The sequence below is a fragment of the Coffea eugenioides genome, chromosome 8 (genome assembly GCF_003713205.1).
Source record: "Coffea eugenioides isolate CCC68of chromosome 8, Ceug_1.0, whole genome shotgun sequence".
NCBI classification, from domain to species: Eukaryota; Viridiplantae; Streptophyta; class Magnoliopsida; order Gentianales; family Rubiaceae; genus Coffea; species Coffea eugenioides.
The window spans coordinates 42,633,493-42,645,735 of NC_040042.1; the positions used below are offsets into that span (position 1 = coordinate 42,633,493).

A 12,243-nucleotide genomic window follows, 5' to 3' on the forward strand; every position below is an offset into this window, starting at 1 on the left:
AAGTTATCATCAACTCCTCCTGCAGCTAATGACAATATTTGCAACTTACCTCTGGAGCCCTGAAGCCCTTTGTGCTGACACAAGGACCTTTTCGTTTATTTTTTTTTTCCATCCCCTGCATTTAATACATAATTTTGCCTACTAAAGAACCAATCATGTTTTACTTCAAGTTGGTCAAGAACTTATTAGGCAACAAAATGTGAAAGTGTTGTTTTAGGTGCAAATGACCTGAGAATTGTAGTATCACGAAATTTGTAATTTGAGTCTTTAGAGATATCTGCAAATTGGATTTTTATGAAGTTGAATTAAAATTAACCCAAAATTACCATCAAAGTTAACTCCAATTGCCATCGTCTAATTAAAACCAGACAAGGAATAAGATAAATTGACCATCTCTTGAGTGTTTCCTGCTACCTGTCAGTATCAAGCAATGATTCAATATATATATACATTGTCTTCTATTAAATTGGCGATGGCCCAGATTGAGTTGCTTGGGGAACACAGAGGAGACAGCTATTCAACCAGAGCAGAGCCGAAGTAGTACTCCAGGAAAATTACTACTATTATTAGTGTTTGGATGGTAGATTATTTAGGATAATTATTTGAAAAAAATATTGTGCCGCTTGATTGATGTGATATATATGAGAAAAAAAAAATGGTTGAATAATGTGTTTATAATACAAACAAATAATTTCTGATTTCGAGTATTTTCCTACAAAAAACTCTCAAAACTCCAATTCAAACGAGCTCTAAGATAATCCATCGAGAGAGCATGTAACTGTGTGATCAAACACACTCAAGGAGATTAATATTTCCTAAAACGAACTGAACAAGTAACAATATCCAATAAAAGAATTTACAGAAATAAAGATCAAACTAAGCAAGCTTTCCAATCAATCAAAGCCATGATCTGAATTATACATGGAAACTGGGAGCAAAATCTGTATCCTGAGAGTATAAGATGGAGCAAAGTTATTCTGCAGAAGGTGAAGAAAATAACAGCTTGAAGAGGAAGCCAACCATGAGGCCAATCAATCCCACAAAAAGAGCAAACACCATGGAAAATCCTGGGTCGCCTTTCCTATTTCTTCTTTTCTTCAGCATTTCCTGCAAGCAAGAGAAGCAGAAACTGAGTGAATTAGTGGACAACTGCTGATCCTTAAATCTCATATGCAAGCCACAATTCCAGACTATAAGATTCAGATGACACAGGAAAAATAAACAATTACAGCCATTACATCGTTGATCACACGGTATACCCCAGAAGGTTGAGTTTGAGCAACCGTGTATAAGTAAAAGACAATTATTAACTGGCTAACAAATTACCATGTATGCCTCCACAACCTACAAGATACAGACTGAAAACCTGCTTTAGTTTTATTGGCAGTATCATGTGCAGTTCTAATCTCCTCTACAACAATTGATTAAACCAAAATCATGGACTCTTCAACACTGAAAACCTTGTGAATCTGAAGAGTCATAATCTCATGGAACAGATCATCAGAAATCAACCATATTTCACTATGCAACTTTTATTAGATTTGCTCGATAAATCCTCTGCACAGAAATTTGGAAGATACTACGGAAAGTATTGACGTTCATCAACAGCCAGGCAAAATGCAATAAATTGCGATGCTTCCTCCACCTGGTAGGTTAACGTTGCTTAAATCGTCTAGGCAGTTTTCTAGTTTAGGATGACTCATCCCCTGCTTTCCGGGTAAGTGTATGTATGATAGTTATCTAATCCTCTAAATTGGTTCTCTCTTCTTTTCCTAGAGAGTTTATCCACAATGTACAGTCTCCATGCAGTCACTCATCTGCTGAATTATCCTAATTCTCCATCAGAAATTGAAATTGAAATTACATAGAAGAAAAGGTGATTGAAGTATCCAACCAGATTCAATTCTAAAATGCTGTAGCTTCCATTTCTAATAGCTATGTATTTCTATATGCATTGTTGGTTAGGTAGAATTGAAATGGGTTGGCAGAGTGCACTAACCAATTCCTGTTGCAGTAGTTGTGTTTGTCGCATTGCTGCATCCCTTTCTTCTTTCAGGCGCTGCAAGACCTGATTCTACACAACAAAAGATAGAATACTAATAAAAAAGGAAATGTTGACAGATAAAAAGCCCAAGTATGAGAGAAAACTCAAGAACCACATCCATGACAATTTAGGGGATCACACTGAAGAGCCAGATGCACGAGGACATAATGGTATAAGATGAAAGAGCTCTTATTATTCAGTTTACCATCACAAAGAACAACAGGCTAGTTTCATTTTCAAATTCCATAAACTACCTAAATCTCTCTCATCTTTCTCTCTCTACACAGAGAGAGAGAGACACACACACAGAGACAAACACACTTATGCTTGAGATAAAAGATCAATCTCTTAGCATAGAAACAAAACTGGTTGGAGATAAAAGGGTTGGGGAAAAGCAATGAGTATTATACTCACATCATCAAAGCTCGCAGAGCGCCGCATCTGCAATGTGTAAAGCAGCAGTAAGTCGGAAATAGAAGTAAACAGCAACAACACAAGCCAAATGTCCAATCCTTTAAAGTAACACGGTAAAGTAACAAACTTATGATTCAACATGCAACTACTGATAATGAGCAGCACAACACAAGGAAACCATGTGAACTTAAAAAATAACTATATAGAACAAGCACTCACTGCATTCGCATCAATACTCTGTTTGAAGCCATCTTCAGAGATTCCAGGCACCGAGTTAGGAGTGAGATAAACAACCTTAAGCTTACACTCCTCTATAGTTTTCCCAGATTCCTTGCTAAACTGGATGGAGAATCATTAATCATTACCAGAAAAGAATTTATCAAACAAGAAGTAACTTAGGTTCAGAAACAGTATCAAACTAATATCGTGTTGAAACTGCTTTTTCTGTCATTATTTGAAAAAAAGTTACCGTGTTTGGTGGAAGCTCATCAACGTCTGTATTTGGAGGTACTATGGTGCTTTGTAGGAGGAATTTATCTTTGCTCTGCATATCTGGAGGGTACTCTCTCTGAGCTTGAAGTGTGACTACAAATGCATTAGAAATTTCAGCGTTAAAAAATTATATAGGTCTAAAATAGCGGAACAGCCCACTAAGCCGTGCAGGTCATTATGTAAATAGAAGCTTTTGATATATATTAAAAAAGATGGCAGAACAAAATAAAACAATGCGTGAGTGGTAATACAAATGTACGATCCTAGCATCTTAAGAAGATTATAACATTTTCTCATCCCAGATGGAAGACTGCAAGTTAGAGATTAGCACCTCTAATGACACAGGAGTCCCAAGGTTGTATAACACCAGTATTTGGCCGAACAAAGTATTTCTTTGGAGAAGTAGTTTTAACCTAGGAAACCAAAATCAAGAAAAAGAGTATCACAAATTTAGCATATGGAACTCCAGTCACAACAATTACTTAAAAGTTTGTATAACGTCACTTATATACCTTAAAAGCAACATGATGCTCTGTCGTATTTGAAACTTTGAGGTCACAGAAGCTCTGTTTCTCCAACTCAACTAGTAACAACCGCAGAAAGAATATAAAACCAGTCAATACTTCAAGAATGTACCAGCAAATTGTATTACATTGTACAGGGGAGTGAAGTTCAGCCAAAATCATGTACTAATATAGCCAGATAACTGAAGCTATTTACATCAGCAACATGATCAAGTTCCCATAATTTTTAGGTTCTTCTTATCAGCCAAAAGAACCACTGGCACCACTTGTTTTTTCTAGTCTATTTCTATATCTTCCCGCATTTACATCTCAGTTTCTCAAGCTAAACTAGTAACAACAAGAGAAAGGATATATAGCCAGTCAACAATTGCGATTATATCCCACAACAGTGTAAACGAACTACACACAGGGCAATCAGCAAAAATGTAATCTAAAAATTATAGCTGAACGACTGAAACTAATACTATCAACCGAATGATATTTAGCCCATATAATTTCTATTCCACAAACGCCGAAAGAATAACTTTTACACTGTTTTTTACCTCTCAATTGCTATAACCTTAAGAATTTTCATCTCCTTTCACAACTTCCTTCCCCTTTCTCTACAAAAAAACCCATCCCAAATTCTAAAAACAAGGCCAATTCATAAGCAGCAAATTATGAACGTTTATCATTACTTTCATCGTAAAATTAGCACATCAAATATCAAAATCAAGAAACGTGAATTACATCATATCACAGCCTACCAATTCCCTAGAAAAATTTCTCCAATCTCGATTCCAATTTTTTGTCCATTAACACAATTTTCCAGCAATATATCCATTCATCAACATCATCATTCATCTAAACAAAAGAAAGAGACAAACACGCGAGAGAGAGAGAAGAAAGGGGAAATCACATTGGAAGTGGAGCTCGTCAGGTTGAACGGATATCAACTGGTTGGTAGCGCCAGTCATAGTGAAGACGAGCACACCGGATCAACACCTTTCACTTTGATTTTGGACAATTACCCCCAAGCTCAATCAAACAAAACCAAAATTTAAACCTACTAGTACAAACAGCAAACCCCAGGTTAACAAAATCACAATTATACCCCAAAAAAAAAAACAAGAAGGAAATGAAGCAATAAAATCTCTCGAGAAGCGGAAAGAGAAAACAGAGCAACGAATAAGAGCAGGGAGAAACAGGAAAGCAAATTACCTTCGTCTTAGCAAATATTTAGGATCAGAGAATTGAATCCTCAGAGAGCAAATATTTCGGAACTCAATTGTTCATCCTCATTTGTCGCTTTTTCTGGTCCGAATTCCCCAACTTCTACTCTTTCTTGCTGATGCCTATTACTACCATGTATTCTTATACGTATCCGTATTATGTATTTTTTAGTATTCATCATTTCAGAATTAGGAAGACACGTGGCGGATGATTGGGAACTGTGACCGGTTGGCCCGGAAATCAAAGAGGAGGGGGACTGGTGTGGGCCCAGATGATGTGTCAGTGGAGCTGGCCGGGAATTTTGTAGGAGGTGGCTTACGTGTGCCTTTGGGTTACGGAAGAAATTTTGTGATTTGTGATTGTTAGGTGACTAATCCGGCTTGGATTTGATTTTCCAGGTTACTTAGTACAATTAATTCGCACGATTGATGTCCATTGTCCACCTCATCATGCTCATGCGTGTTGATCACTGATTAATTACGCAATTGATTAGGCATAGAAATTCTAAAAATTATTACTACAACTTACTAATTAGCTCACCAGATGTTTATTTCTGGTTTAAGAATATTAATTAATGAAGGTTTCTTTCCTTTTAGTGTTAATAAATTCTTATGCTCCATTTAATTAAAGTAAAATAAAAAGGGGCTTTGGCTGTTGGCAGAGCCTCTAGAAGGCAAATTAAATACTTTTAGTGCTTTGCATGACAGGTACCTTTTTGATTCTCATTGAATGAGACTTTTAAGTGCTATTTTTTTTTTTTATTTGGGAGATATAAAGTTGAAGAGTTAGAGAGAATGGACGTTAATATTCAATCATAATAAATTGTTTGTGCAAATAAATGTCTTGCTTCCAATTTACCTTAGTGTCTTGAATAAGAATTAAAAATTTAATTTCCCCTTATAGTTAGTCCAAATCATGTCATGTTACAATTATGATTACATGATATAGCTTAAATTACAAAATAGAGAAGTTAGATTCAACCACCAAGGGGGTGGCATGCTGTGAATTTATTGATGCCTTTTAACACTAGTTACCAAAATTAGTTGTGTCATGGTTGGTGACCCTCTCTTGCACCAATCAATGCACTTTAATTACATAATCATGTAGAATTTTCTTTTTTAGAAGAAAAAAAAAATTTTAACGAGCACCCTATTATAAAAATACACATACTAATAATTATTATTTTCACTGACATATACATCTTTCCTAATTAACATTACTTTTTTTAAAAAAAAAATTTAATACATGAACTACATCTTATCGTAACGGGTGCTTATTAAATACTCATTAGACTCATTTTTTTTTTTTTCCCGACTAAGGTTTGTTTCCCGAATTTTTTTTTTATATGTGAAATGCTGAAGGTCGTATGTGGCACATAACTAACTAACTACATACTATGCCATCGTCAAGATTTTGACAGAGATGAGATGAGACCTGTCAACATACCAACCAGATTTGTTGGCTATTAATAAACGCAAATGCCAAATTCCCCATGAGCTGCGGCTTCTTATAATCAATGTACCATGAAAGCTAAGTTCATAGGTGGTTTTTGTCTACTTTTTGCACGACAAAGGATACTAATCAAATGTTATAAATTACAAGTACAAACGACACACAATGATAAACATTCCACTGCAATGGGATCCTCTTTTCCGTCCTCCACTCACCATAGCTATTTTATCCTCCTGTTCTTTTTGGCTTATGTTATACTACTTTCTTTTCTAAATGTCCTGCAAGAAAGTGTAGATAAACATTCTCCGAGGTTGTGCAAGCACCAGAAAATGAAATGGGACGACCACGTGGAACCTGATGTGGACTAAAAAACCAGTTTAAGGACTGTTATTTTAGGCTCTTAAATCTTCCTTGCGTAGCTAAATGAATCAATAGAGGTCCTCATGAAGGTATGATGGATTGAATCAAAATAATGTTACCAATCTAATCTAATTAATGGGTTCTTCTAAACTGGAAGAGGGGCAAGCACCATAAATACGAAAATGATTTGCAGGCCCCAGAAGAAATTAAATTGTACTCTGCAATGTTTATGGCTAAAGCTGTTCAGCAGATCAATTAGAATCTGCAGGTACCTGATGCAGCTTTCTATTAGTTGTCACACAAGTAGAGTAGGATTGCTAGCCGCCATATTGTGGCTCATTTCACTTCAGAAAGAAGTATTTGGTGGCTGTAGCACCTATCATGATGCTACATGACTTATAATCCAATCACCATAAGCTATTAGGCTATATTGTTCGATCAGTACTTGAATGATCATCTAGTCACACAAACTTCAGCAGCTTTTGCTATCTCTACAACTCTGCCAGGCAAAAAAGATGCCCCGAAGCAAAGGTAGTTTTCCTCCAGTGCGTTGTGAACATTACTTAAAGGTCTATTTCGACCAACACTAGCACAGACCATGACAGAAGCTTGATACCTGTAGTCAGGTTTTGCAGGATGAAACTCCAAGAACAGATTTTAGTATAACCTCAAGAAGACAGTAGTATTAATGATTTGTGAAACGGGAAATTACATGTAACTTTTAAGAATTCCACCAAAAAAAAAAAAGCTGCTTTCGTGATGTCATTTGAAGGTGGAGAGACGAGGAAGCTTGTCTCTCAAATAATACAACCTTGCTCTCCTGACTTTCCGGTGGCTAACTACCCTGATTTCCTTGATGTTGGGTGAATATCTGTAATCACAGGGGGAGAAAGAAAGAATCACATCAAATTTTGCTTCTTGAATATCTGCTAGCCGCTGGAAACATGTCGGTTGAGTTGCATTCATCAGATTGGATGCAAAACAAATGTAATATGTGTACATGTCTTTGTCTGTTGTATGCTAAATGAAGACAAGAAATTCTTCTCATGCAACCCTCAAAAACTTAGTGGCTGAATTCTATAAACACCACTGATATCTCTCTCTTGTCAAAACTAAATATTCTTGTGACTACTTGAGATCATCAATGAGGTTCATACATCACAAAATTTAGTGAAATCCATTTCACTAGAGCATCTGATTATACTCATTAAAAAAATCATCTGACGGAAGTACGGATTAAGAAAAACAATGTCTCTGTCAAAGAATGTTATTAAGCTAATCCAGACAGACTGATCTTATTTCGATAACTATAATACCAAGAAGGCCAGCTACATTTGATATATTGTTATGTATACATTCTCATCTGAATGAGAATGCATTGTCTGGATTGAGTTTGTCCTTTTTCATGATTAAAGTAAAAGTTTACACAAGGACCCCAAAAAAAAAAGTAAAATTTACACCAAAAGAATCCAATAGCCTTCGAAACATGCCAAGTAAAAATAAAACCACACTCCGAGGTTGAAACCATTGAAACTTGTTCATTATGCTATTCGTATCAACAGTTGATAAATGACTACCACTTGTCGACAAACAAGACAAAGGATTCTCATTAGCTGGCAGGACCAAAAACCAAAACAAATGGAATCTCAAAAAAAAAAAGAAATAAGAAATGACAAATGAAATCAATGATGAGACCTCAAAAACTGTCCCAAGTTTAGAGTCCCAAAAAAAAAAACGAATAAAAGAACCTCAGCAAAAAGCATGAAACCAATCAAATGAATTTGATGCGCAAGACATGAACTTCAGTTATTTTTGGATGACTTTCCTATGAATATATGATTCCGGAAGTGTGTGATAGGTTCCTATAACATCATATCCCATGTGGAAAAAACAAAATAAATTTAAAATTGAGTAGAGACATGTAAACAATAGGCTTGTTTTGTGGTTGAGAAGACATGAAACAAACTTTCTGAAGAAAAAAATATTTAAGATCACCATAAGACTCAGGTTAAGGAACCAAGGTTGCCATGCCCTCCTTCCCACCCTTCTCTAAAATAAGTTGCAAAAACCTTGTGTAAATGTAACATGCAGGAAGTGAACCACCATGACAATGAAGTTCAGAAAAATGCAGCTAGGTTAAAATGGAGTTGAATGTTCTGCTGCAAAGTAATAAGCTTATTTGCATAAAATGTCACAGAGAAGAAATAAAACGAACTCCCAAAGAAGAACGGATTAAGATCAACAGAAATGTTAGGTTAAGCAATGAACAGTTCCATGCCCCCCTTGCCACCCTTCTCTAAATAAGGCACAAAACCTTGTGCAAATGTCTCCCTGTCTATTTCCTCCCTCTCTGATACAAGTTTACACAAATTTACAGAGACTTGTACAATATAGAAATACAGTGGTTAACATGATTCAAATCTTCAGGATAAACAGCATCAATTTTATAAACATAAAAGCATCAAAGTTCAGAGTTAAGTAAATGTGTCAGAAGACTTATTCATGAAAATTCAGGAAAACAAAGCCATACAAAGTGAGCAAAAGTGTCACCAATTTCCAAAGCAAAGAAAGTCTCTATGTCATTGAAATGTTTGATAAATTTTTCCCCAGATACTTAATATGTTTCGTATACTCCAAACAGACCATGCAGCACCCCCCGCGGGGGGGGTGGGGGAGGAAGGTAAAAATGGTAAGTAAAAGAGGCAAAAGCAACCCATAACTACCTCTTCCTGCATGAAACAATCTTTTGGATGACTAACCATGGAATAAACATGAAAAATTGATAGGCGAATTTGAGCTTCTAACAATTGTATCTACATAAATGGTTAAATTAAATAACTTCTTCAATGATTAAGAATGAAGACATTCTGAAGTGGCTGTTAACTCATATTACATACATTAGGTCAATTCACACAATCACATATGTCAAATCAGTTAAGAGTTAAATATAAACCGAAGAAAAGGGGTCCAAATATGAAAGATAAATGCTTTCTCATATGCGACTCCAAAAATCTAATTCAAGGGAAGGAGAGAATTATGTTGTTAAAACCATACTTACATTGGGAATACTATCTCAACTCCAACCCCAGCAATGATCCTCCTGATACGAATTGTTGTGTGAATGCCAGCATTTTGCTTAGAAATCACTATTCCCTTGTACACCGACAACCTTCTCCTAGTCTCTGGAACTTCCTACATATCAAATAACAATCTTTCCATAACTATTGCAACTAAATGGCAAAAACAAAGAACCAAAGCAGCTAACATAAAAGCATCCAAATTACCAGTTTGATCTCAACAATGTCTCCAGTTCTGATATCTGGTGTTGGCCTCACCTTGTCTGATTCCTCAATTGCTCTCGTGTTCAATATCTAGTCAAGACAACTTAACTTTAAATATAACACACATTACAAAAAAGAATCCTTCAAAGGGCAGGTGAGTAGGAAGAAGCAAGCAAGGGGATGGTGACGATCAGAACCGAACCATCATTCTAAAACGAGAATAAAGACGCTTAATTGGCGGCGAACAATTTGTTTCCTTCTTTTTCGAAATTCTTTAGAAATAAAACCATCTACACTTTTCAATCAACCTCACTAGCCCAATTCTTAAAATTTGACAGGAAATTAAAACCAAAAATGGAAAAAATTAAAGAAAGCGAACTGCTTTAAAAGACCAATTGGTGAACTAGGTACCTGCATTATATCGCCAAGCTTAATTATGGGCTTTCTGGGTGGTTTTTCCTCTGTTTCGACAGCTACCACCTCAGCCTCTCCTTCTGCTGCTCCAACCTCAGCTACTGTCTCTCCAATATCTTCCTCATTTTCTACATTTTCAGCTTCCACTCCGTCAGCATCCCCTTCAGCTCTAACCACAAAACTCTGATTACCCTTTAATTTCTCAAAACCGAAGCCAGACCAGTTCAACGAAACCCTTGAACTGAATGACGAGGAGGGACGCCCTGAAACCATAGCTGAAAAACTCAACTTCTTCTGAGAGCATTGCGCCGTGTTCCTCGGAATCATATACAGTGCCTGCAAAATTGACACAATTAGCCCAGAAAAAGGGGTGAATTATAGCAAATATATAAAGTTCAGAAAAGGGATGACCTGGGGAAGGACATTGGAGACCATAGTTTAAGGAAGGGCATATAGAGAAACTACAGAGATTAGGGATATGGGGTCAACAAAGTGGTGTTAATTTTGAGTGTGAAGATTGAAGAAGGTAAAAAGCAGAAGACAGAATGCCTTATCCGGATAGAGGAGAGGGTCCTCTGCTGCTGGAATTGGGAATATTGTTCATTTGCCCCTACAATTTTATATTAATGTCATTCTGCATCTACATGTCCAAAAATTGGACATAGGGTTCGACAATCATATATACCGTACCGTTACTCGAGTCAATTCGCAATCTAAATCCCCATAGTTGAAATTCAACTAAAGATTTAACTTTAGGCACGAATCTAACATATTACTATTGTTTATGTCAACTTTTCGCACATCATCAAAGTTTTCGTGGATCTTTCATTCAATTCATGAAAATATATGGAAAAAATTGTTTAAAACATTCCTCACTGCCCGTTGAATAAAATTTTTTATCCTCCACTTTTCAATTAGTAAATTTTCGGCCCTTATAAAATCAAGTCAATAAATTGTGACAGCACTTTAGATTTTCAATCATTTTTTCCCTTGAATCCATCACGTGATCCACGTATGATCATTTTTTTAGGAGTAAAAATGTTAGATCTCATTTGTAATTAAACAAATGATTTGATCCATATTCACTTTGGCCTCTAAAATGATAGGATTTGACCAAAATTGGCATATGACCTTTTTGTATATAAAAAATAATTGCATGTGGGATCATGTAGTGATTTTAGGTTAAAAAGTGATCGAAAATTTAAGTTGGGACCAAATTTTATTAATGTAAATTTGTAAGAAATGTAAAGTTATTATTTTAATAATAAGAGACAAAAAAATTCATTTAACAAAATGTGACGGACGTTTTAAACATTTTTTTCCAAATATATGTGACATTCACTAAATTATTGAATTATCAACTCAATAAAGCGCTATAATACTTTTTTCGATCAATTCAAAGTGACGATTGTTCGAATGTTCATCCATAAATATTACTTTCACCGAGTTTCCAACTATCCCTATCTATAATATGTAATCACTAGTCAGATGCTATTCTATAATTTTATAGAATGATGCTACTGTTAAATTAAAATCACAAAATTAGATTTAATGGTACATATAACAAATGTGTCATCACATCGGACGTGATGGTTATACATTGCACCATCTGATTTAGGGTCCTAACTCCTAACTTTGTCATCGATAGTACCTCACCTCTATTTAGTTTTTTTTTTTCAAAAAAAAAAAATACTAACATAAAGGCTCTGTAAAGGGATTTTGAAGTTTTGCTATGTTTAGACGAGATAGGCCATTTGATAGTTCCTTTGCTTTGGATGGTTGGCCTAATTGATAGCACAATAATCGCGTTTTTGTTTCATAGCACACGATGTAGAGTTGTAGCAACAAAAATCATGTTCTGTGATGACACACATCAAAATCAAACACAAATTAGGAAGACAGAAAAGAGATAGAAAGAATAAACTAATGCTTCACTGTGTCTTTGATTATACTGGTGAGACATGAAGGTTGTGTTCAATTATCCAAACTTAGTGATATTCATAACAAATTTGGCGGTCATTCGTGCTCAAGAATCAACATAAAGAGTTGC

General features: G+C 35.6%; 2 protein-coding genes across 4 annotated transcripts; both read right to left on the reverse strand.

The window, feature by feature from the left end:
- Window positions 1-748: 748 nt before the first annotated feature.
- Window positions 749-4,791, reverse strand: LOC113779861 (vesicle-associated protein 2-1). Of its 3 annotated transcripts, none has more exons than XM_027325622.1 (9): window positions 4,675-4,791; window positions 4,373-4,519; window positions 3,463-3,533; window positions 3,282-3,363; window positions 2,928-3,043; window positions 2,678-2,797; window positions 2,459-2,485; window positions 2,000-2,074; window positions 749-1,107 (listed from the first exon to the last, which is right to left on the reverse strand). In XM_027325622.1, the coding sequence occupies exons 2-9, from the start codon at window positions 4,428-4,430 to the stop codon at window positions 973-975; spliced, it is 684 nt and encodes a 227-aa protein (XP_027181423.1). In that variant the 5' UTR covers window positions 4,431-4,519; window positions 4,675-4,791; the 3' UTR covers window positions 749-972. The 3 variants fall into 3 exon arrangements, with proteins under 3 accessions (XP_027181423.1, XP_027181424.1, XP_027181422.1); XM_027325623.1 differs by having other exon boundaries at window positions 4,373-4,522; XM_027325621.1 differs by having other exon boundaries at window positions 4,373-4,791.
- Window positions 4,792-6,926: 2,135 nt separating this feature from the next.
- Window positions 6,927-10,726, reverse strand: LOC113779752 (50S ribosomal protein L19-1, chloroplastic). The gene is made up of 5 exons (XM_027325459.1): window positions 10,605-10,726; window positions 10,191-10,529; window positions 9,783-9,869; window positions 9,557-9,690; window positions 6,927-7,369 (listed from the first exon to the last, which is right to left on the reverse strand). Exons 1-5 carry the CDS (start codon window positions 10,626-10,628, stop codon window positions 7,261-7,263), a joined length of 693 nt encoding a protein of 230 aa, XP_027181260.1. The 5' UTR covers window positions 10,629-10,726; the 3' UTR covers window positions 6,927-7,260.
- Window positions 10,727-12,243: the final 1,517 nt, after the last annotated feature.